Source organism: Chlorocebus sabaeus, chromosome 20 (genome assembly GCF_047675955.1).
Source record: "Chlorocebus sabaeus isolate Y175 chromosome 20, mChlSab1.0.hap1, whole genome shotgun sequence".
Classification (NCBI taxonomy): domain Eukaryota; kingdom Metazoa; phylum Chordata; class Mammalia; order Primates; family Cercopithecidae; genus Chlorocebus; species Chlorocebus sabaeus.
In genome coordinates, this window is record NC_132923.1 from 12,694,720 (window position 1) to 12,721,480 (window position 26,761).

Here is a 26,761-nt window from a genome sequence, read left to right on the forward strand (position 1 = left end):
TAACAGTGTATGAGGTTTCCCTTTTCTCCACATCCTCACCAACACGTATCTTTCATCGTTTTGATAATAGCCATTCTAACAGATATGAGGTGATATCTCATTGTGGTTTTACTTTACATTTCCCTGATGATTGGTGATGTTGAGCATTTTTTCATATATCTGTTGGCCATTTGTATGTGTCTTGTTTTGAGAAATGTCTATTCAAGTCTTCTGCCCATTTTTAAACAGGGTTATTTTCTTGATGGTTACTTTGAGTTCCTTCTATATTTGGGATATTAGCCCCTTATGAAATGTATGATTTGTAAATATTTTCTCCCAATCTATGAGTTATCCTTTCACTCTGTTAATTGTTTCCTTTATTTTACAAAAGCTTTTTAGTTTGATGGAGTCCTGTTTGTCTATTTTTGCTATTGTTGCCTGTTCTTTAGGGGTCATATTCAAAAAACCATTGCCTGGACCAATGTTGTGGAGTTTTCCCCTATATTCTCTTATAGTAATTGTGTAGTTTCAGGCCTTATGTTTATGCTTTAATTCATTTTGAGTTGATTACTGTATATGGGGTGACATAAGGGTTCAATTTCATTTTTCTGCATTTGGATAGCCAGCTTTCCCAATGCTATTTATTAAACAGACTATCCTTTCCCCATTGTGTGTTCTTAGCACCTTTGCTGAAAGTAGATTGACCATAAAATTGCAGGTTATTTCTGGGCTCTATATCCTATTCCATTGGTAAATGTGTCTGTTTCTATGCCAGTACTATGCTGTTTAAATTACTATAGTTTTGTAATGTATTTTGAAACCAGGCATTTTGTAATGCCTTCAGCTTTGTTCCTCTTGCTAAAGATTGCTTTGACTATTCAAGGACTTTTGTAGTTCCACATGAATTTGAGGATTGTTTTTTCTATTTCTGTTAAGAATAACATTAGAATTTTGATAGAAATTGCACTGAATTTCTAGTTTGCTTTGGGTAGTATGAACATTTTAGCAATATTAATTCTTCCAATCCTTGAGCATGGAATATCTTCCCATTTATTTATTTTATCTTAAATTTCTTTCTTTCTTTTTCTTTTTCTTTTTTTTTTTTTTTTTTTTTGAGACAGAATTTTGCTCTTGTTGCCCAGGCTGGAGTGCAATGACATGATCTCGGCTCTCCACAACCTCTGCCTCCCAGGTTCAAGCAATTCTCCTGCCTCAGCCTCCCGAGTAGCTGGGATTACAGGCATGCGCCACCACGCCCAGCTAATTTTGTATTTTTAGTAGAGTCAGGGTTTTTCTAAGTCGTTCAGGCTGGTCTCAAACTCCCGACGTTAGGTGATCCTGACCTCAGCCTCCCAAAGTGCTGGGATTACAGGCGTGAGCCACTGCGCCTGGCCTATTTTGTCTTCAGTTTCTTCCATCAATGTTTTATAGTTTTCAGCATATAACATTTCAACTCCTTGGTTAAATTTACTCCTAAGTATGTTTTAAATGCTATTGTAAATAGAATTGTTTTCCTAATTTCTTTTTCAAATAGTTTTTAGTGTATAAAAACACTACTGACTTTTGTATGTTGACTTTGTGTCCTACAATTTTACTGAATTCACATATCAGTTCTAATAGTTTTTTGATGGAGTCTTTCCTTTCTCTCTCTCTCTCTCTTTTTCTTTTTTCTTTTTTCTTTTTCTTTTCTTTTTTTTTTTTTTGAGACAGATTCTTGCTCTGTCACCCAGGCTGGAGTGCAGTGGTGCAGTCTCGGCTCACTGCAAGCTCCGCCTCCTGGGTTCAAGCGATTCTCCTGCCTTAGCCTCCTGAGTAGCTGGGATTACTGGCCCATGCCACCACACCCAGATACTTTTTGTGTTTTTAGTAGAGACAGGGTTTCACCATGTTGGTCATGCTGGTCTCAAACTCCTGACCTCATGATCCACTCACCTTGGCTTCCCAAAGTGCTGGGATTACAGGCATGAACCACCGTGCCCAAACCTTTTTTTTTTTTTTTTCTGAGATGAGATCTTGCTCTGTCACCCAGGTTGGAGTAAAGTGGTATGATCATAGCTTACTGCAGCCTCAAACTCCCAGCTCAAGTGATTCTCTTGCCTCAGCCTTCCAAGTAACTGGGACTATAGGCACATGGCACCACACCTGGTTAATTTCTATTTTTGGTTTTTGTAGAGATGGGGTCTTGCCATGTTGTCCAGGCTGGTGTTGAACTCCTGGATTCATACAATCCTCCCACCTCAACCTCCCAAAGTATAGGCATGAGCCACCACACCTGGCCAAGACTTTCTATATGATCATGTCATCAACAAACAAAGGCAATTTTACTTCTTCCTTCTCTTATTTGGAGGCCTTGTATTTATTTTTCTTGCCTAATTGCTCTGGCTAGGATTTTCAGCACTATATTGACTAGAAATGGTGAAAGTGGGTACCCTTGTCTTTTTCTGATCTTAGCAGAATTGCCTTTAAATTTTCACCCAGTTGAGTATGGTGTTAGCTGTAGTCTTGCCATATATGGCCTATTTGTGTTGAGGAACATTCCTTCTACAGGTAATTTGTTGAGAATGTTTGTCATGAAAGGATGTTGAATTCTGTCAAATGCTTTTCCTGCATCTGTTGAAATAATCATATGGTTTCCTTGGTGCTGATGAATTTCACCCTCACCCACACCCTTTATGAAGAGGTTCCTCATTTCAAGGTTGACTGGAGTTAGATGTGCAATTAGCACCATTATCTGGTTAAATGAATGCTATCCCTCTGTTTAGTAATTCCAATCCCTCAGGAGGAATGAACTTGACTTTTGATTAGTATCCTACCTTTATAATTGATCTCAAAGTGCACTTCTTTTTTTTTTTTTTTTTTCCTTTCTTGTACTTAGATTTGTTTGTCTTTATACCATTGCTTCTCATCTTGTGGTTTGGAAGTAAGCCCATCATGCATGCCCATTATGTCAATTACTGGGGTAACAGTAAAACCTTGCTCCAAGGGAGAGAAACCTGCATCCAGACTTGCTACCCAGCAAGTCTGGCTTCAGCTATTCTAGGAGGCACCATCCACCTTGCCTTCTACATCATTGTATTCTATGTGAATGAATCTCCTGAAGGACAAGAAAATCGACAGTCAGCTTGTAAATTCACTGTGAATAAAATTAAAATAATAGAACCAAAAATAACTTTTCAAAAGACTATATATAAAGGAATAATATGTACACTAACAGACAAGAAATAAATTAGAAATCTTAGAAATAAAAAATATTATCACTGCAATAAAAATCAAAAGGATTTCCAGACTGTAAAGAGTTGGATAGTATCTGAAAGATACTACTGAAGGATTCACCCTGAATGCAGCACCTAGAAATAAAAAGAAAAATATAAGAAAACGCAAGTAAGAAGATGAAAGAGAGTTTGAGGCTCCAAAATACTTCGGATAGGAGTTTCTGAAAAAGAGAATTAGATGGAATGGTGGAGAAGCAATATATGTGGAGACACTGATTGAGAATTTTCCAGATATGAGACAAGGTCCTGAGTCATCCAATCAAAAGTACACAGCTGAAGGTAAATAAAGAAACCTATACCCAGACACATGTAATGAAGTTGTAAAACATGAAAAAGAAAGAGAAAATCATGGCTGGGTGCATGGTTCACACCTGTAATCCCAGCACTTTGGGAAGCCAAGAGGGGACGATCCTTTAAGGCCAGGAGTTTGAGACCAGCCTGTCTCTACAATAAAATAAAATAAAATAAAATAAAATTAAAAAATAAAATAAAATAAAATTAAATTAAATTAAAAAATAAAATAAAGTAAAATAAAATAAAATAAAATAAAATAAAATAGCTGGTTGTGGTGGTACATGCTTGCAGTCCTAGCTACCTGGGCAGCTGAGATGGGAGGATAGTTTGAGCCCAAGAATTTGAGGCTGCAGTGAGCTGTGATCATACCACTGCACTCCAGCCTGGGCAACAGAGCAAGACCTTGTCTTTAAAAAAAAAAAAAAAAAAAAAAAAACTGGCTGCAGTGGTACACACCAGTGATCCCAGCTATGCAGGAGGCTGAGGTGTGAAGATTGCTGGGTCCCAGGAGGTCAAGGTTACAGTGAGCGGTAATCACGCCACTTCGCTGCACTCCATCCAGCCTGAGTGACAGAGCAAGACTGTCAAAATAAATAAATAAATAAATAATAATAATAGTAAATTTTAAAAAGAGAAGGAAATTCATGTTTATCATAAAATAATATTAATCACCATCAAAGCAGTTAAGAGCAAGAATTAAGATTAATGTGTGAAGTTAGCAGTTATATTGGATGATATATTTATGTATTTGCATGCTCTCAGATCCACATTTGGTAGAATGCTTCAAAAATGCTATTTTCGGGCGGTGCAGTGGCTCACACCTGTAATCCCAGTACTTTGGGAGGCCGAGGCAGGCAGATCCCCTGAAGTCAGGAGTTTGAGACCAGCCTGGCCAACATGATGAAACCCCGTCTCTACTAAAAATACAAAAATTAGCTGGGGTGGTGGCATATGCCTGTAATCCCAGATACTCGGGAGGTTGAGGCAGGAGAATCACTTAAACCTAGGAATCGGAGGTTGAAGTGAGTTGAGATCATGCCACTGGACTCCAGTTTGGGTGACAGAGTGAGACTCCATCTAAAAAAAAAAAAAAAAAAAAAATGCCATTTTCATCATCAAACACTTATTTGTCCAGGATGCAGTATGACTATGTTCTTCTTCATTATGTTTTAGAGTGAAGAAGCAGTACGACGTCTCATCTGGGAAAAGAATCTAAAGTTTGTGATGCTTCATAACCTGGAGCATTCAATGGGAATGCACTCATATGATCTGGGCATGAACCACCTGGGAGACATGGTAGGTACATTACAAGGAATCCCACTTTCATGTCTGGGTAAACATCATTTCCTTTCTGTCTCCCCAAAAGCAATTTGAAGGTAAACAACAATAACAAAGGAACATATAGTACAAAGTTGGAAAACAGTAGAATTTAAGGACGTAAGAACTTGTACAGAAATTCCTTACTTAGTTCTACTTTGACTGCTTGCTTTCTTTAACAAATCACTTCTTTAAAGGAAATTTTAAACTCACAGACTACCATTGTTTTTTTAAAATAAATTCTAGAAAGTATTACCTAAAGACTATCGATAGGCTTTTATAGAAAGTTGCCATACTTATTTAAGTCTAGATTGACAATTTAGTATGATCCATCTGCTTTCTTAATGGGAGCATGTGGGTCTTTAATCTCACAAATAATCTTCTATTGGTTTTCAGATTCTGTTCTGTCCTACAAAACTTTACCGCTGTTGCCAAAGTGAAGAAGGGAATGCCCTAGGTAGATTAAACTCCTTCTTAAATGCAGGAATCTCCTTTGTAATTCTTTCTCACATGGGAAACCAGTTTAGTCCACTTTTTAGACAGCGCTTTTATAAAATTCTGCCTTGCTTTGAAACAAAAATCTGCCTCCCTGTAACTTCTAGTTTTTACCATTCTCTTTTCCTCCTTCCCCATGAGGGTGCCTAACTGGGATGCTAGTGCGAAGTGTGAAGCTAAACAAATCCAGATAATTCACCCCACCAGATCCTAATGGAACCTCTGTTGGTCACAACTATTACTGGTTTTTCTCAGTTTTTTTATTCCATGTCAGTTTTAAAATATATTCACAGTTACAGTTATTAGGATATTAGAAAGAAGGATAGGCTGAGCGCAGTGACTCACGCCTGTAATCCCAGCACTCTGGGAGGCCGAGGTGGGCAGATCACGAGGTCAGGAGTTCAAGACCACCCTGGCCAACATGGATAAACCCTGTCTCTACTAAAAATACAAAATTAACTGGGTGTGGTGGCTCATGACTGTAATCCCAGCACTTTTGTGAGGCTAAGATGGGCAGATGACCTGAGGTCGGGAGTTTGAGACCAGCCTAACCAACATAGAGAAACCCCATCTCTACTAAAAATACAAAATTAGCTGGATGTGGTGGCACACGCCTGTAATCTCAGCTACTTGGGAGGCTGAGGCAGGAGAATCACTTGAACCTGGGAGGCAGAGGTTGCAGTGAGCCAAGGTCACGCCATTGCACTCCAGCCTGGGCAACAAGAGTGAAACTCCGTCTCAAAAAAAAAAAAAAAAGGAAGAAAAGAAAGAAGGATATAAATGAAAGAGATATATATATAGTCATGTGTCATATACATTTTGGCCACTGATGGACCACATATACCTCAGTGGTCCTTCAAGATTATAATGGAGCGGAAAAGTTCCTCTTGCCTAGCTAGTGATGTTGTAGCCACCATAGCAATGTAGCACAATACACTACTCACTTGTCTGTGGTGATGCTGCTGTAAACAAACCTACTGCTCTGCCAGTGGTGTAAAAGTATAGCACATAAAATTTTGCACAGCACAAAATGTTTAATAATAATAAATGACTATGTTACTGGTTTATGTATTTACTATACTGTACTTTTAACTGTTATTTTAAAGTGTACTCCTACTTATACTTTTAAAAAGTTAACTGTAAAACAGCCTCAGGCAGGTCCTTCAGGAGGTATACAGTAGAAAATATTGTTATCAGAAGAGATGACAGCTCCATGGGTGTTATTGCCCCTGAAGACCTTCCAGTGGGACAACAGGTGGAGACGGAATGCAGTGATACTGATGATCCTGACCTTGTATAGGCCTAGGCTAATGTGTGTGTGCGTGTGTGTGTGTGTGTATGTTAGTTTTTAACAAAAAAGTGTAAAAACTTTTTTTAAAAAAATGTTTATTATACTTTAAGTTCTAGGGTACATGTGCACAACGTGCAGGTTTGTTACATATGTATACATGTGCCATGTTGGTGTGCTGTACCCATTAACTCGTCATTTACATTAGGTATATCTCCTAATGCTATCCCTCCTCCCTCCCCCTCCCCACAATAGGACCCAGTGTGTGATGTTCCCCTTCCTGTGTCCAAGTGATCTCATTGTTCAATTCCCACCTATGAGTGAGAACATGCGGTGTTTGGTTTTCTGTTCTTGCGATAGTTTGCTGAGATTGATGGTTTCCAGCTGCATCCATGTCCCTACAAAGGACACTAACTCATCCTTTTTTATGGCTGCATAGTATTCCATGGTGTATATGTGCCATGTTTTCTTAGTCCAGTCTGTCACTGATGGACATTTGGGTTGATTCCAAGTCTTTGCTATTGTGAATAGTGCCGCAATAAACATACGTGTGCATGTGTCTTTATAGCAGCATGACTTATAATCCTTTGGGTATATCCCCAGTAATGGGATGGCTGGGTCAAATGGTATTTCTAGTTCTAGATCCTTGAGGAATCGCCACACTGTTTTCCACAATGGTTGAACTAGTTTACAGTCCCACCAACAGTGTAAAAGTGTTCTTATTTCTCCACATCTTCTCTAGCACCTATTGTTTCCTGATTTTTTAATGATTGCCATTCTAACTGGTGTGAGATGGTATCTCATTGTGGTTTTGATTTGCATTCCTCTGATCGTGAGTGATGATGAGCATTTTTTCATGTGTCTGTTGGCTGTGTGAATGTCTTCTTTTGAGAAGTGTCTGTTCATATCCTTTGCCCAGTTTTTGATGGGGTTGTTTTTTTCTTGTAAATTTGATTGAGTTCTTTATAGGTTCTGGATATTAGCCCTTCATCAGATGAGTAGTTTGCAAAAATTTTCTTCCATTGTGTAGGTTGCCTGTTCACTCTGATGGTAGTTTCTTTTGCTGTGCAGAAGCTCTTTAGTTTAATTAGATCCTATTTGTCAATTTTGGCTTTAGTTGCCATTGCTTTTGGTGTTTTAGACATGAAGTCCTTGCCCATGCCTATGTCCTGAATGGTATTACCTAGGTTTTCTTCTAGGGTTTTTATGGTATTAGGTCTGACATTTAAGTCTCTAATCCATCTTGAATTAATTTTCGTATAAAGAGTAAGGAAAGGATCCAGTTTCAGCTTTCTACTTATGGCTAGCCAATTTTCCCAGCACCATTTATTAAATAGGGAATCCTTTCCCCATTTCTTGTTTTTGTCAGGTTTGTCAAAGATCAGCTGACTGTAGATGTGTGGTATTCTTTCTGAGGACTCTTTCTGTTCCATTGGTTTATATCTCTGTTTTGGCACCAGTACCATGCTGTTTTGGTTACTGTAGCCTTGTAGTATAGTTTGAAGTCAGGTAGCATGATGCCTCCAGCTTTGTTCTTTTGGATTAGGATTGTCTTGGCAATGTGGGGTCTTTTTAGGTTCTATATGAACTTTAAAGCAGTTTTTTCCAATTCTGTGAAGAAAGTCATTGGTAGCTTAATGGGGATGGCATTGAATCTATAAATTACCTTGGGCAGTATGGCCATTTTCACAATATTGATTTTTCCTATCCATGAGCATGGTATGTTCTTCCATTTGTTTGTGTCCTCTTTTATTTCACTGAGCAGTGGTTTGTAGTTCTCCTTGAAGAGGTCCTTTACATCCCTTGTAAGTTGGATTCCTAGGTATTTTATTCTCTTTGAACCTATTGTGAATGGGAGTTCATTCATGATTTGGCTCTCTGTTTGTTACTGGTGTATAAGAATGCTTGTGATTTTTGCACATTGATTTTGTATCCTGAGACTTTGCTGAAGTTGCTTATCAGCTTAAGGAGATTTGGGGCTGAGACAATGGGGTTTTCTAAATATACAATCATGTCATCTGCAACCAGGGACAATTTGACTTCTTCTTTTCCTAACTGAATACCCTTTATTTCTTTCTCTTGCCTGATTGCCCTAGCCAGAACTTCCAACACTATGTTGAATAGGAGTGGTGAGAGAGGGCATCCCTGTCTTGTGCCAGTTTTCAAAGGGAATGCTTCCAGTTTTTGCCCATTCAGTATGATATTAGCTGTGGGTTTGTCATAAATAGCTCTTATTATTTTGAGATATGTTCCATCAATACCGAATTTATTGAGAGTTTTTAGCACGAAGGGCTGTTGAATTTTGTCAAAGGCCTTTTCTGCATCTATTGAAGATAATCATGTGGTTTTTGTCTTTGGTTCTGTTTATATGCTGGATTACATTTATTATTTGTGTATGTTGAACCAGCCTTGCATCCCAGGGGTGAAGCCCACTTGATCATGGTGGATAAGCTTTTTGATGTGCTGCTGGATTCGGCTTGCCAGTATTTTATTGAGGATTTTTGCATTGATGTTCATCAGGGATATTGGTCTAAAATTCTCTTTTTTTGTTGTATCTCTGCCAGGCTTTGGTATCAGGATGATGTTGGCCTTGTAAAATGAGTTAGGGAGGATTCCCTCTTTATCTATTGATTGGAATAGTTTCAGAAAGAATGGTACCAGCTCCTCCTTGTACCTCTGGTAGAATTCGGCTGTGAATCCGTCTGGTCCTGGACTTTTTTTGGTTGGTAGGCTATTAATTATTGCCTCAATTTCAGAGCCTGTTATTGGTCTATTCAGGGATTCAACTTACTTTAAAAGTAAAAACTTTTTAAAAATTAAAAATAGAAAAAGCTTATATAAGAAGGTGATAAAGAAGAAAATATTTTCATACAGCTATACAATGTGTTTGTATTTTAAGATGTTACTATATAAGACAAAACATTTAAAAAATTAAAAGTTTATTAAGTAAAAAAGTTGCATTAAACCAAGGTTAATTTATTACTGAAGAAAGAAAAAATTTTTAACAAATTTAGTGTAGCCTAAGTGTTTATAAAGTCTACAGTAATATCCTGGGCCTTCACATTCACTCTCCACTCACTCACTGACTCACCCAGAGCAACTCCAGGCCTTTCATAGTAAATGACCTATACAGAAGTACCATTTTTCCTTTTTTTTTTTTTTTTTTTTTTTTGAGATGGAGTCTCACCCGTTGCCCAGGCTGGAGTGCAGTGGCACGATCTTGGCTCGCTGTGACCTCTGCCTCCCAGGCTCAAGTGATTCTCCTGCCTCAGCCTCCTGAATAGCTGGGATTACAGGCATGCATCACCACGCCCAGCTAATTTTTATATTTTTGGTATAGACGGGGTTTCACCACGTTGGCCAGGCTGGTCTCGAACTCCTGACCTCAGGTGATCTGCCCGGCTCGGCCTGCCAAAGTGCTGGGATTGCAGGTGTGAGCCACTGTGCCCAGCCCCCATTTTTACTTTTTATACTGTATTTTCACTACACCTTTTCTATGTTTAGACATATTTAGATACACAAGTACTTCATATTGTTCTACAATTGCCTACAACCTTCAGTACAGTACCATGCTGTGCAGGTTTGTAGTCTAGGAGCAACGGGCCCTTCCATATAGCCTAGGTGTGTAGGAGCCGATACGCTCTAGGTTTGTGTAAGTAGACACTATGGTGTTTGCACAATGACAAAATCACCTAACGACGCATTTCTCAGAACATATTCCAGTCATTAAACGATGCCTGACTGTATATTTGCTTTGTAGACCAGTGAAGAAGTGATGTCTTTGATGAGTTCCCTGAGAGTTCCCAGCCAGTGGCAGAGAAATATCACATATAAGTCAAACCCTAATCAGATATTGCCGGATTCTGTGGACTGGAGAGAGAAAGGGTGTGTTACTGAAGTGAAATATCAAGTGAGTATTACCATCCAAGCCTCTGAACCCTAGGTAGACCTCTTTAAATGCTTAGTCTAGCTACAGAATTTGACAGTGAATCTTACAGTCCCACGTGTTACTTTTCTAATTATTTTCATTATTCTTGTCTTCCCAACTAAATTATAAGTTCCTTAAGGGCAAGGATCACATGTTATATTTTATTTATACAGTTTATCCACAGGTTCCATATCTGCAGATTCCACCAACCGTGGATCAAAAATATCCAGAAAAAGGTGAAGATAAAAAAACAGGCCAGGCGCTCACGCCATAATACCATTACTTTGGGAGGCTGAGGCGGGTGGATCACCTGAGGCCAGGAGTTTGAGACCAGCCTGGCCAACATGATGAAACCTCGTCTCCACTAAAAATACAAAAATTAACTGGGCCTGGTGGCACACGCCTGTAATCCCAGTTACTCAGGAGTGTGAGGCAGGAGAATCACTTGAACCTGGGAGGCAGAGGTTGCAGTGAGCTGAGATCGCACCACTGCACTCTAGCCTGAGCTACAAAGCGAGACTCCATCTCAAAAAAAAAAAAAATATATGGGAAGACCAGGCATAGTGGCTTATACTTGCAATCCCAGCACTTTTCCAGGTCAAGGGAGGAAGATCACTTGAGGTCAGGAGTTCGAGACCAGCTTGGCCAACATGGTGAAGTCCCGTCTCTACTGAAAATACAGAAATTAGCCTAGCGTGGTGGCAGGTGCCTGTAATCCCAGCTACTCGGGAGGGTGAGGCAGGAGAATCACTTGAACCTGGGAGGCAGAGGTTGCAGTGAGCTGAGATCTTGCCATTGCACTCCAGCCTGGGCCATAGAGTGAGATCCTGTCTTTAAAATAAAAACACACACACACACACAAAAACAAAAAAACACATATAGGAGGATGTGTAGATTATATGCAAATACTTAGTCATTTATATAAGGAACTTGAAAATTCTTGACTTTTGGTATGCTCAGAGGTCCTGGAACCAATCCCTTGTGGATACTGAGGGACAACTGGATTCTCCACAGTGTTTTTTTTGTTGTTGTTTGTTTTTTTGTTTTTGAGACAGAGTCTCCCTCTGATTTGCCCAGGCTGGACTGCAGTGGTGCGATCTAGGCTCACTGCAACCTCTGCCTCTTGGGCTCAAGTGATCCTCCCACCTCAGCCTACGTAGTGACTAGAGGCACACACCACCACACCCCGCTTTCTTTTTTTTTCCTTTGTATTTTTAGTAGAGATGGGTTTTGCCATGTTGCCCAAGCTGGTCTCAAGCTTCTGAGTTCAAGTGATCCTCCCACTTCCGCCTCCCAAAGTGCTGGGATTATAGGCATGAGCCCTTGCGGTCAGCCTCCACAGTGCTTTTCTAAGTGATCATAGAACCACCTACTTAGACAAACACTGAACTAAGCAAATAGGTGTTTAACACAGACTTTCATTGCTCATGCTACACATTGACTGCACTGGACTCTCCAATAAGCCAATTGCTTGAGAAGCAGTGTTGCGTGAGAGAGCCCTGGTGATCAGGAATTTTCTCCATTTCACTTGTGAATTTCAAAGTTGAAGGAGAAGAAAGAACTAGAGCTAGAGTGGTCTATAAATTGTGCCACTCAAGTTAATTCATGGTTAGTCTTGCATCGTTAGAATATGAAATATGTGCCTTGTAAAATTATTGTTCCTATGCTGTTGTATTTTCCTTTAGTTTGCTTGTTGTAAAAAATTGCAAAAACCCTAAATTAGTTAGAGGTAAAACACATGTATCACCATAGAGGTCAGGGTAAGTGAGAGGAATCAGAGCATTCTGAGCAGCTACCCCAGCTTGTGATCAATGAAGAAAGTAAAAATTTATTAGGAAGTAAATGGTGGCTAGGCACAGTGGCTCATGTCTGTGATTCCAGCACTTTGGGAGGCAGAGGCAGGAGGATCGCTTGAGTCCAGGGATTAGAAACCAACCTAGGCGATATAGTGAGGCCCTGTCTCTACAAAAAATAAAAATAAAAATTAGCCAGGCATGGTGCGCTCCTGTAGTCCCAGCTACTTGAGGGGCTGAGATGGGAGGACTGCTTGAGCCTGGGAGGTTGAGGCTACAGTGAGCCATGATCGCACCACTGCACTTCAGTCTGAGTGACAGAGGGAAACCCTGTCTCAAACCAAAAAAAAAAGAGGTAAATGGTACTACTAATCTCTTATTCTTTTCCACGTACATATTTTTCTTTCAACTAGTTTTGGATTTCTTACCCGAGGTTCTCTAAAATAACAGCTTTAGAAGACCCAATAAACCACATATTTAGATGCTAACTCTGAGTAAGTTAATGAACTCCTTTCTCTGGGTGCTTGCATTTTAGTGAACAATTTTGCTTCAATCAAAAGCAATGTCAATTTCCTTCCTTTGGGTGGAGAGCAAAGTGGGAGGAGGGGAGGAGAGAGAAAGAGAACAATTATGATGGGGCTCTGGACACTCTGCCCCTTTTAAAACTAAATCAGCTTTGTCTTTGTTTGTTTGTTTATGCCTCCTTGTAAAATATTTTTTGATCAAAAAACGTCTGAACATGACAAAGGCTTGAAAAATGCCAACCTAGGATTAAATTTCTTATGTTTCAGGCATCATTTGACAGGAGAAAGGGTATTTTAGGTCAAGGAAATCATCCTAGCTTCTCTTAAAATCTCATTACTGTAGGCAACTATCTCCCTTACTTACGGATGAAAATAGGTGCAATTTGGTACATGCTCAGTGAGTATTGTTTCTTAGTATATTTGAATACGGTCATTATGCTCTGAGCTTGGTCGACCGCAAATCTCTATCAAGGTTGGACCTTGCCTAGATAACCATCAAGTATTTAGTCTTCATTCCCATTGTTAAAGAGAGAAGGAAACTGTAGTGGCGGAGCTCTTTCTGGGAACTCGGGACAGAGCTGATGTAGTTGAGCGTTGTCCAGTTTGGGTTATGGAAGTCATTCCAAATGATTTTCTGTGATTTGCGTTTGTGACCTTGTATCTGTTTTAGGGTTCTTGTGGTGCTTGCTGGGCTTTCAGTGCTGTGGGGGCCCTGGAAGCACAGCTGAAGCTGAAAACAGGAAAGCTGGTGTCTCTCAGTGCCCAGAACCTGGTGGATTGCTCAACTGAAAAATATGGAAACAAAGGCTGCAATGGTGGCTTCATGACAACGGCTTTCCAGTACATCATTGATAACAACGGCATCGACTCAGACGCTTCCTATCCCTACAAAGCCACGGTGTGTCACAAGCAAACTTTTTGTGCTGCCCCATGATCTCATGTTATCCACTGACTGACTGCACTGGGCTTGCCACCACGCCAATTGCTTGAGAAGCAGTATTGTGTATGAGAGAGAACCCCGTACAGGAATTCTTAAATTCTCAAGAGTTCTCTTTCTGATGAAGTACTCTTCTTAATATATCAGTAGTACAAATAAGCAAGTAGCACTCATGCTTAAAAACAGACTTTAATGACTGGGTGTAGTGGCTCACGCTTGTAATCTCAGCACTTTGGGAGGCCAAGGTGGGTGGATCACCTGAGGTCAGGAGTTTGAGACCAACCTGGCCAACATGGTAAAACACTGTCTCTACCAAAAACAGAAAAATTAGCCAGTCATGGTGGCGCATGCCTGTGGTCCCAGCTACTTGGGAGGCTGAGGCAGGAGAATCACTTGAACTCAGGAGGCGGAGGTGCAGTGAGCCGAGATCACATCACTGTACTCCAGCCTTGGCAACGGAGCAAGACTCCGTCTCAAAATTAAACAAAACAGATTTTAAGCAAACTATCCTTAAAATTGCTTCACTGTAAACTTTTTCTTCTGCAGCCTCCCATGCTCAACCTTATTCTCAGATCATTAACCACATCATTCTTGCACCCACTGAGAAGCTAAATAATACTCTCCTCTTCCTCGCAAATTCATTATACATTTTGATATAACGATAGCCTAAGGATTGTGTCCATGTTACAGAAGATTTTTAAAATATAAAAATATCACTCAAAAACCTTCTACCTTAACCACGATTATTTTGGTTTATTTCTTTCAAGTTATTTTCCTGTTAAGCACTTAAAAAACATAGTTGGCCCGGTGTGGTGGCTCACATCTGTAATCTCAGCACTTTGGGAGGTCGACGTGGGAGGATTGCTTGAGCTCAAGAGTTTGAGACCAGCCTGTGCAACATAGTGAGACCTCACCTCTACTAAAATCAAAAAAATAGCCAGGCATGGTGGTGCACACCTGAGTAGCAGTTCCAGCTATGTAGGAAGCTGAGATGGGAGAATCACTTGGCCCAGGAGATGGAGGCTGCAGTGAACCATATTTGTGCCACTGCACTCCAGCCTGGACAATGGAGGGAGAGCCTGTCTCAAAAAATAAATAATATAAATAAATACAAAACATAGTTGTATATACAACAAACATGAATTTGTAACTTTCCTTTTCCCACTTGAAATACACTTGTGTTTCCCATATTATATGGTCTTTATATACCATCATTTTAACTGCAGATCATCTTGCAGGCATCAAAAAGATTTTAAAGCTCTCACCTAGAGTTTTTTATCTCTATGTAATATTTCCCTACAGTCCACCTCAGAGTCGAGGGGACATTGTCCTGTCAAGTTTTGCCTGTATGAGGATGTTCACAATTTGAAAGAATAGAATAGTTCTGTATTTCCTCCATTATTGCTGAAACCCGAGACTGTTAGGATTTGGAAGATTTGCAAAGGAAGGAACAATAGACACATGAAAAAGTTAAAGAAAGGAAATAAGACATATTTAAAATCTAGGCTTAGGATAGTGGTGATTTATAAAGGAGTTGAAGTATACTTCTTTATCTGCTTTATACTTCTTTTTGCAGGATCAGAAGTGTCAATATGACTCAAAATATCGTGCTGCCACATGTTCAAAGTATACTGAACTTCCTTATGGCAGAGAAGATGTCCTGAAAGAAGCTGTGGCCAATAAAGGCCCAGTGTCTGTTGGTGTGGATGCGAGGCATCCTTCTTTCTTCCTCTACAGAAGTGGTAAAAAGATAAATAAATAAAAAATAATTAGAATTTAAAGAAAGAAAGAAAGGATATTGGCTGAGCACGGTGGTTCATGCCTGTAATTCCAGCTTTGGAGGCTGAGGTGGGAGGATTGCTTGAGCCTGGGAGTTTGACACCATCCTGAGCAACATCGCAAGACCCCTATCTCTACAAAAAATAAAAATAAAAATAAAAATTAGCCAGGTGTGGTGGCACTCACTTGTAGTCTCAGCTACTTGGGAGGGTGAGGCGGAAGGATTCCTTGAACCCAGGAATCTGAGGTTACAGTGAGCTATGATCATACCACCGCATTCCAACCTGGGAAACAGAGTGAAAACCTGTCTCTAAAAAACAAGGAAGAAAGAAAGAAAGAAAGAAGAAAGAAAGAGGGGAAGGGCCGGGCCGGGCAGGGCAGGGCAGGGCAAGGCGGGGCTGGGTAGGGTGAGGCGATTTTAAACCTCATGAACCAACTGCTGCCTTCAAACTTTTCTTCTGCAGCTTCCTCGCCTCTCTCAACCTTCTTACAATAGAAGAGAGTTAAGGTCTTGTTCTGGATTGATTTTGGTGGAAGGGCATGCTTGGCTGGCTTACTCTTTTATCTAGACCAATCAGATTTTCTCTGTATCAGCAATAAGGCTGTTTCACTTTCTTGTCATTTGTGTGTTCAGCAGAGTAGCATTTTTAATTTCCTTCAAGCACTTTTCCTTTACATTCACAGCATGGCTGACTGTTCGGTACAAGAGGCCCAGGCTAGGTTCTGGCCTGTCTTGGCTTTCAACATGCCTTTCCCACTAAGCTTAATCACATCTAGCTTTTGACTTAAAGTGAGAGATATGCAACTTTTCTTTTTACTTGAACACTTAGGAGCTATTATAGGGTTATTATGTGGCATAATTTCAATATCATTATGTCTCAGGGGATAGGGAGGCCTGAAGAGAGAGACAGCGGTGTGGCCAGTCCGTGGATCAGTCAGAACACACACAACATTTGTGGGTTAAGTCTGCTATCTTATATAGGTGTGGTTTGTAGCTCACCCCCAAAATTATAAAGTAACATCAAAGATCATTGATCACAGATGAGCATAATAGATATAATAATGATGAGAAAGTTTGAAATATTGTGAGAATTACCAAAATGTGGTACAAGGACACAATGTGAGCACATGCTTTTGGGAAAATTGTACCAATAGACTTGCTGAATGTAGAGTTGCCACAAACCTTCAATTTGTAAAAAATGCAATATCTAGCTGGGTGCAGTGGCTCATGCCTATAATCCCAGCGCTTTGGGAGGCCAACGCAGGAGGATGACTGGAGCCTAGGAGATTGAGGTTATAGTTAGCTATGATCATACCACTGTATTACAGCCTAGACAACAGAGCAAAACTCTGTTCCTTAAAAAAAAAAAAAAAAAAAAAGGTAATATCTGCAAAGCACAATAAAGCAAAGCTCAATAAAATGAGATATGTCTGTATACACAGAGAATTACAATAACTGATCGTATGCAAGTTTTAAAATACTTACAAAAAAAAACAAAAAAGAAAAGAAAAAAACTTAGAAAAAGTTGGTGTGCTTATCAAACAAGGTTTCTGGGGGAACCATGACTGGAGTGATGCTAAGCTTGGCAAGAACACTGACAAATACAGCATTGGTGGCAAGTAATCATGAGCCCTAGTTTATGCATGACAGTATACATCCTTAACTTTTTTTTTTCTTTTTTCTTTTTTTTTGAGATGGCGTCTCACTCTGTTGCCTGGCTGGGGTGAGGTGGCACAATCTCAGCTCACTGTAACCTCCACCTCCCGGGTTCAAGCAATTCTCCTGCCTCAGCCTCCTCAGTAGCTGGGACTACAGGAGCGCGCCACCACGCCCAGCTAATTTTTGTAGTTTTAGTAGAGATGGGGGTTTCACCATGTTGGCCAGGATGGTCTTGATCTCTTGACCTCGTGATCCGCCTGCCTTGGCCTCCCAAACTGCTGGGATTACAGGCTTGAGCCACCACGCCCAGCCATGTCCTTAACTTTTTAAATCAATCTTGCTATGTAGTCAAAGCAGGCTAATAAAAAGTAATACAGTTTTTAAATGCCCTTTATTATACTATAGTATTCACTCTTTTTTCCCACCCATAATTGATTCTCAGGTGTCTACTATGAACCATCCTGTACTGAGAATGTGAATCATGGTGTACTTGTGGTTGGCTATGGTGTTCTTAACGGGAAAGAATACTGGCTTGTGAAAAACAGGTAATATATTTACACTTTATATTTAATTGGAATCAGGAATTTGAGGGAGTTTCAGCAAATACTCTCTTATGATTTTGATGATGATGATTATGATCATGATATTGACAATGATGAACTTTATAGCTTCTTACAAAGTGACATTCTAAATTTCTCAGTGCCCCCATCTCTTCACTTACTATTCTGCCTTCATCAGTTTGTTTTCATGGTTTGTCTTCTGTACTACTTCTCTGATCATTCCTTCTCAGCCTCTCTTATGAACCTATTCCTCTGTTTAGCCCAAAAATGTTGGTATTTCCCAAGGCCCTATGCTCTGCCCATTCCTCCTCTTATTTTATTTTTTCTTGGGTTCCATAATTCCACTCTTAGGACTCTAGCTATAACCTTTATATGCCAATAGCTTTTGAATCTCTAGCTCTAGTTCCGACATCTTCCCAGAACTTTAGACTTATCTGGACACACCCACTTACACATATCTTAGTCTCTCCAAACTCAATACATCCAAATAATTCAGTACTCTCTCCCCCATACTGTTCCTCCTTCAGAATTTCCCACATCAGTAAAGAGCCACACAACACAGTCACCCAGTAAGATATGATGGATTCATCTGAGACCTCCCCAAGTCCGACCAAGCAACCAATTAGTCAAAGCAATTTTACTTCATCTATGTCCTTGATTCTGTCCCTTCTCTGTTTCTTCTATTATGGCTCTAGTTCAGGCATCTCTGGTGTGGACTATTGCTGTCCCCTTCTAACTGGTCTCCTTTACTCTCTCTTTTCTTTCCCTTTACCCTCAAATCCATCTTTCATACTGCTGCCAAACTTATTTGTCTAAAATATGAACGAGTCTGGGCTTATAACTCTTCTACTGAGTTTCATGCAGTGTAAAATTAATGTTCCCTGACAGAAGACAAGTCCTGTAGGCCGTGCTCCCTGCCTTGCCAGCCTCACCTCCTGGCATTCGTTGCCTCCTATTTTCACTCTGGTTATATTGCGCTATCCACAGTTGTAGTTCCCATACATTCCACTTTATCTGTAATACCTTCCTTTCTATCTCGGTTTGTGTTCCCTCTGCCTAGAATATCCTGTCTTCTCTTTTGGTTTACTTCTCCTTTTCTTCAGAAGCAGCTCAGGCACAATCTATTCCAGAAAGTCTTTCCTGAATCCTTGGGATGAGCAAAATGTCTTTTTTCTATGCTGCCAAAATGTCCTATACATACTGGATCACAGCATTTTAGGCATTATATTTAAATTGCATTTTTACCTGTCTGTCACTCCAATGTTCTGTACGTGCCTTTGGGGAGAGATTATGTCTTGTCTTCGTATCCGCAGCATAGACTAAGTGGGTGGCACTGAAAGGCCCCTCAATATATGTGTTGAACTGACATCTATATCACTCATAAACAAAAGGAACATAACTTCTAGAGGGAAAAAAGGGAGGATATATGAAGAGTTGAGACTTTGGGGCACACCTGGAGTTTCTCTTTGTGTTAGTTTGCTATGGCTGCCATGACAAAGTGCCACGAACTGAGCAGCTTAAATAACAGAAATTTGTATCTCCCAGTTCTGGAGGCTGGAAGTCTAAGATCAAGGTGTTACTAGCTTCTCACGCTGTGAGGAAGAAATATTCGTGGACACAGGAAAAAAAAAATTACTGTATGATCTTATATGTGGGATCTGAAAAAGTCAAACTTACAGAAACAGACAGTAGAATGATGGCTGCCAGGGACTGGAGGCTGGGTAAATGAGGAGATGTTGATCAAAGAGTGTAAACTTTCAGGTATAAGATGAACAGGTTCTGGGAATCAAAGGTACAGCCCGGGTGGAGATGGATACATTATTTCATTTGATGATGGCAATCATTGCACAATGTGCACATACATCAAGTCATCACACTGTACACCTTGAGTTTATACAATCTGTGTCAATTAAATATGTTCTTTTAATTTAAAAAAAAAGTTTGATGCCTCTCCCCTAGCTTCTGAAAGTTTGCTGGTGATCTTGGACTTTCCTTGGCCTTTAGAACTATCCCCCTGACCTCTGCCTTCATTTTCACATGACATTCTGCCTGTATGCATTTCTGTATCTATTCATAATTTTACTTTCTTCCCCTTCTTGAGACAGGGTCTCACTCCGTCACCCAGGCTGGAGTGCACTGGGGTGATCAATGTTCACTGCAGCCTCAAACTCCTGGGCTCAAGCAATCGTCCCACAACATCCACCAAAGTAACTGGCACTACAGGCATGCACCACCGCACCAGGCGAATTTTAATTTCTATTTGTAGAGACAGGATCTCTCTCTGTTTCCCAGACTGGTCTCAAACTCCTGGGTTCAAGTGATCTTCCTGCTTTGGTCTCCCAGAGCACTGGGATTATAGGTGTGAGCCACCGTGCCTAGCCAATTTTCCCTTTTCATGAGCATCATTCATGTTGGATTAGGACCCACCCTAATGACCTCATCTTAATTTAATTAATTATGTCTACATCAACCCCATCTCTCAATAAGTTCACATTCTGAGGTACTGGAGGTTAGGATTCCAACATGAATTTTGCAGGGACACAATGCAACCCATAACACCCCTCAAATCTTTACTTGAAGTACGTAGTCTACAAATCAAACAAAAGGTGCTTTCCTACCCTTTTCCCATTGTGGCACACATAGAAGATGATGATATTTGTATGGCCAACTGGGAAAGTAGCTGAGAGGATCAATATCTTGGCTCACTAATAACCTATTCATGGCACTGGTCAGCTTGGGTGTAGACCAGTGATAGCTTTTTAAAATGAAACCATTTCCCTCATATCTTATTGACTCTCTAAGGAACTCCCTACAGCAGGTGTTCTAAATTCTTTCCTCTACTGAAGCTGCTCTTGAAGATCATCTCATCTTTTAGTGTTGAAATTCAAAGCTGCTTCTCTTCACTCATTCATTCAACAAGCACTTACTAGGCATCTACAACGTGATTGGCATTATCTAGGCCCTGGAGATACAAAAAATAGTAAGAAACCATCCTGTCCTAAAGGCACTCACAATCTAACATGAAAAAAATATATGTATTTTATATATACATACATAATATATAATATATAATATACATTATATACAATTTGTATTATATATACATACGTCTATAATGCATATATAATACATATATTATATATATTATATTTGATTATGGCAATTATGTCTAGGGTTGATGTAGACATAATACATACATATACATACATATATAATATATAATAGATACATACATATTATATATTATACATACATAATATATAATATATTACAGATACATACATTGTATATTACATACATATTATGTAATATGTATTATGTATATGTACATATTATATAATATATAATGTATACATACATATTATATAATATATATTATGTATACATACATATAAATCTATCTATCTATCTTGGGAAGCCTCTGCTTCCCAAGTTCCAGCGATTCTCCTGCCTTAGCCTCCTTGGTAGCTGGGATTACAGGCGCTCACCACCACGCTGGCTAATTTTTGTATTTTTAGTAGAGATAGGGTTTCACCATGTTGGCCAGGCTGGTCTCAAACTCCCGACCTAAGGTGATACACCCACCTCGGCCTCCCAAAGTGCTGGGATTACAGGTGTGAGCCACCGCGCCCAGCCTAGATAGATTTTTAAACAATACAACAAACACATCGTAGTATAATGATACATGTCTAAATGGCTATGGGAGGAGGAAATGCCTAACAGTCTAAACTTCCACAGAGAAGATACTATTTGCATCAAGTTTTCAGATGTATGGAATTATTCATGTATTGGAGGAAGAAAGTGCATTAGAGGTTGGAAAGTTGCTCAACGACCCAGAAAACATATGCAATGGCACATTTCTCACTATCTTGATTCATCTTGTTGCATCAACTTTAGCCTCATATCTTACATTATTTTATCCACCTGTCTGTTACATGAGTTTGCTATATCAAAGCAAATTCATCTGCTCCTTCAGTTTCAACTATTGTCATTATGTAGATGATCCCCAGTTCATAATCTCTGAAAATGACCTCCTAACTGACAGACTTTCTTGTCCAACTTCCAATTTGGCAGCTCTACTTGAAAAATCCAAACTCCCCACCTACATCACCCTACTACCAACATATACACACGCTCATACTCAATAAGTTTACAATGTTCTTCTCTTCCTTTCATCGCTCATCCCTGAAAAGGATTTTAGAACAAGCTCAAGGGAAAACTATTCCCTGTTTTGGGTAATATATTACCATCTTCAGATTATTAAAGCCTAAGCATCATCTTGGCCTTCTCCTTTTTCCCCCTCAACCCACACAGCCCTATCCATTTGGCCTCTGAATCATATTTTATATGAATTTTCTCTTTGCCATTCCCAATGGCTCTGCTGTAATTCAGATTCTATTCCAGCCATCTATAGAGGTATCTTCTTAAAATGTAGATCATGTCAACTCCTGCTCAAAAATTCTAAATAGTTCGCCATTGTCTAAAAATGAAGTCCAAACTCCTGGCCAGGCATTCCAGGTACTCCACTATCTAGTTTTTAACACAATCTTAGACATTTCTTCCACTATATTTTTATATACCCACAGTCATACTCTGGCCATAGTGAACTACTTATTCATCATTCCCTAAGTTTACAGATATATCCCTACCTCTGTTTCTTTATGTATGCTGCTTCATCTTTCTGAAATGCCTGTGAAGCCCAATGCTGTATACAAAAATACCACCCATCTTGGTGAAATGGGCATTCTTACACAGTTTGACGGGAAAGTAAGCTGTATTTATTCTTTTTTTGGCGGGGGGGGGGGGTACGGAGTCACTCTGTCACCAGGCTGGAGTGCAGTGGCATGATCTCAGCTCACTGCAACCTCCGCCTTTCAGATTCAAGTGATTCTTCTGCCTCAGTCTCCTAAGTAGCTGGGACTACAGGCATGTGCCACCACACCCAGCTAATTTTTGTATTTTTAGTAGAGACGGGGTTTCACCATGTTGGATAGAGTTTCACCATGTTGGCTAGGATGGTCTCGATCTCTTGACCTCATGATCTTCCCACCTCGGTCTCCCAAAGTGCTGGGATTATAGGCGTGAGCCACCGCACCCTGCCTATTCTCTTTCTTGAAAGCAATTTGACGATATGATAAAGAACTTTTTAAATGTTCATATTCTTCCCTCCCCCCCCGTTTTTGTTTTTTGTTTTTTGTTTTGAGACAGAGTCTCGCTCTGTCACCCAGGCTGGAGTGCAGTGGCACGATCTCGGCTCACTGCAACCTCCGCCTCCCAGGTTCAAGTGATTCTCCTACCTCAGTCTCCCGCGTAGCTGGGATTACAGGCACCCACCAACACGCCTGGCTAATTTTTTAATTTTTAGTAGAGATAGGGTTTCACCATGTTGGTCAGGCTGGTCTCCAACTCCTGATCTTGGGTAATCTGCCTGCCTTGGCTTCCCAAAGTGCTAGGATTACAGGCGCAAGCCACTTTCATACCCAACTTAGGTGAATTGTAGCATTATTCTTTAGTAAGTAGCCAAAAATGCCTAACAATAGGTATATGATTAAATAAATTATGACATAATCAACTCCATGCATTAGAAATATTCAGACTATTATTAATAACCTAATGAAATACTTGGGATATATATTTAAATGAAAAAAGATACACATAAATATAAAATTTATATGTAGTATAAATATTAGCTGAATGTGGTAAGCTCATGCTTATAACTCGAGAGCTTTGGGAGGCCAAGGCAGGAGGATCACTTGAGGCCAGGAGTTTAAGGCCAGCTTGAGCAACATAGGGAGACCCAGTCTCTACAAACAAATTTTAAAAATTAGCTGGGCATGGTGGCATGTGCCTGTAATATCAACTACTCGAGAGGCTGAGGTAGGAGGATTTTTTGAGCGCAGGAGTTTAGGGCTACAGTGAGCCATGATCATACCACCGCCCTCTAGCCTAGGTGACAGAGCAGGACCCTATCTCAAAAAAAAAAAAAAAATTAAGTTAAACATAGTATGTCCAACCAGGCTTAGTGGCTCATGCTTGTAATCCCAGCACTTTTGGAGGCTGAACTGGGAGGATCTCTTGAGCCCAGGGGTTCAAGACCAACCTGGGGAACATAGACCCCATCTCTGTACAAAAATAAGCCAGGCATGGTGACACACACCTGTGGTCCCAGCTACTTGGGAGACTGAGGTGGGAAGATCACTTGAGCCCATGAAGTTGAGGTCGCTGTGAGTGAGCCATGATCACATCACTCAACTCCAGCTTCATTGACAGAATGAGATCCTATCTCAAAAAAAAAAGGAGGGAGGCCGGGCGCGGTGGCCCAAGCCTGTAATCCCAGCACTTTGGGAGGCCGAGGCAGGCGGATCACGAGGTCAGGAGATCGAGACCATCCTGGCTAACAAGGTGAACCCCTGTATCTACTAAAAATACAAAAAAAAATTAGCCGGGCGTGGTGGCACATGCCTGTAGTCCCAGCTACTCGGGAGGCTGAGGCAGGAGAATGGCATGAACCTGGGAGGCGGAGCTTGCAGTGAGCCAAGATCGCGCCACTGCGCTCCACACTCCAGCCTGGGTGACAGAGCGAGACTCCGTCTCAAAAGAAAAAAAAAAAAGGAAGAAAAAAAAGAAAGATATTAATTTGAAAATGAAAAAAAAAAAGTCATTACAAATCCTATTCATTTTTAAATCCTGCCTCAAATACTATCTCTTTCATACCCCATTCACTTAGAATTGTTGCTCTATTTCCTAAGCTTTGGCAATGCTTTATGAATTCTATTATAGTATTTTACACATATCCTTTGTGTTATAGCTATTTGTGCAAACCATGCTCTATTCACTAAAATGTAAACTTCTTCAAGGTAGGATAGTCTCTTGTTCATTTTTGCATCTTCATTCAGACACTGATTCAACAAACATATATTGAGTACCTACCATGTGCCAAGCTAGGAACTAGCAATTGGAAATGAAAAATGCAGCTTTTCTACCATCCCTCAAGGTACTCTTAGTCTAACGGAGTAAAGGAAACAGGCAGGTGCACGTATAGTCCGTTTCAACTCAATGTGATAAATGCTAAAATAGAGGTGGCATAGGTTGCACTGGAGGCATAGAAGAACTTCGGCAGGTGATTTAACTTCTTTAACTTTTAGTTTCATCACCCTTCTTACAATGGAAGAGAGTTAGGGCCTTGCTCTGGATTAGGTTTTGGCTTGAGGGAATGTTGTGGCTGCTTTGCTCTTTTATCTAGACCACTCAAATCATATCAGCGATAAGGCCAGTTCACTTTCTTCCCTTTCTTTTTTTTCTTCCTTTTCTTTTCTTTTTTTTTTTTTTTTTTTTTTTTTGAGGCGGAGTTTCACTCTTGTTGCCCAGGCTGGAGTGCAATGGCACGATCTCGGCTCACCACAACCTCCGCCTCCCAGGCTCAAGCAATTCTCCTGCCTCAGCCTCCCTAGTAGCTGGAATTATAGGCATGCGCCACCACGCCCGGCTAATTTTGTATTTTTAGTAGAGACGAGGTTTCTCCATGTTGGCCAGGCTGGTCTCGAACTCCTGACCTAAGGTGATCCACCCGCCTCGGCCTCCCAAAGTGCTGGGATTACAGGCGTGAGCCACTGCGCCCGGCCCCTTTTCTTTTCTTTTTCTTTTTCTTTCTTTTTTTTTTTTGTTGTTGTTTGTTGTTGTTGAGAGTCTCACTCTGTCGCCCAGGCTGGAGTGCAGTGGCACAATCTCAGCTCACTGCAACCTCTGCCTCCCAGGCTCAAGCAGTCCTCCCACTTCAGCCCTCCAAGTAGCTGGGACTACAGGCACGTGCCACCAGGCACAGGTAATCTCTGTATTTTTAGCATGTTGCCCAGGCTGGTCTTGATCTCCTGAGCTCAAGTTATCTACCCGCCTCAACTTCCCAAAGTGCTGGGATTACAGGCATGAGCCACTGCACCTGGCCCGTTGTGTTGCTTTCTTATCATTCATGTGTTCACTGGAGTAGCATTTTAATTTCCTCCAAGAACTTTCCTTTTGCATTCACAACATGGCTAACTGGTTCAAGAGGTCTAGCTTTCAGCCTACCTTGGCTTTCACAAAGCATAATCATTTCTAGCTTTGATGTAAAATGAGAGATGTAGAACTCTTCCTTTCACTTGAACACTTAGAAGCCACTGAAAGGTTGTTTTTTGTTTGTTTTTGTTTTTTGAGACAGTGTCTCCCTCTGTTGCCCAGGCTGGAGTACAGTGGCGCAATCTCGGCTCACTGAAACCTCTGCCTCCCAGGTTCTAAGCAATTCTCCTGCCTCAGCCTCTAGAGTAGCTGGGATTACAGGCGCGCACCACCACACCTGGCTAATTTTGTATTTTTAGTACAGACGGGGTTTCGCCATGTTGGCCAGGCTGGTCTCAAACTCTTGTCCTCAGGTGATCCACCCGCCCCGGTCTCCCAAAGTGCTGGGATTACAAGCATGAGCCACCGTGCCCAGCCCATTGTAAGGTTATCAATTGGCCTAATTTCAATATCATTGTGTCTCAGGGAAGAGGGAGGCCAAAGAAGAGAGATGGGGGAAGTGTCAGTTAGTGGAGCAGTCAGAACACACACCACTTATCAATTAAGTTCACCATCTTATGTGCGTGTGGCTCATGGCACCCCAAGACAATTACAATAGTAACATTAAAGTTCACTGGTCCCAGCCTGGGCAACATAGCAAGACTCTGTCTCTACAGATAGTTTTTTTTTTTTTAATTACCCGGGCATGGTGGTGCATATCTGTGGTCCCAGCTACTTGGGTGGCTGAGGCAGGAGCCTGAGCCCTGGAGGTTGAGGCTGCAGTGAGCTGTGATTGTGCCACTGCACTCTAGCCTGGATGACAGAGTGAGACCCTGTCTCAAAAATTTAAAAAAAAAATCACTGATCACAGTTCACCATAACAGATTTGCTAATAATGAAAACC

At 40.6% G+C, this 26,761-nt stretch overlaps 1 protein-coding gene across 1 annotated transcript in view; it reads left to right on the forward strand.

Annotated features, from left to right (window-relative positions):
- The window catches only part of CTSS (cathepsin S), a 35,661-nt gene that overhangs the window by 3,241 nt on the left and 5,659 nt on the right, over positions 1-26,761 (forward strand). Inside the window, exons 3-7 of the mRNA XM_008019282.3 lie at positions 4,719-4,841; positions 10,406-10,555; positions 13,561-13,788; positions 15,404-15,569; positions 17,709-17,811. Of these exons, the coding sequence (XP_008017473.3) occupies positions 4,719-4,841; positions 10,406-10,555; positions 13,561-13,788; positions 15,404-15,569; positions 17,709-17,811 (770 nt within the window). The remainder of the gene's footprint in view (positions 1-4,718; positions 4,842-10,405; positions 10,556-13,560; positions 13,789-15,403; positions 15,570-17,708; positions 17,812-26,761) is intronic.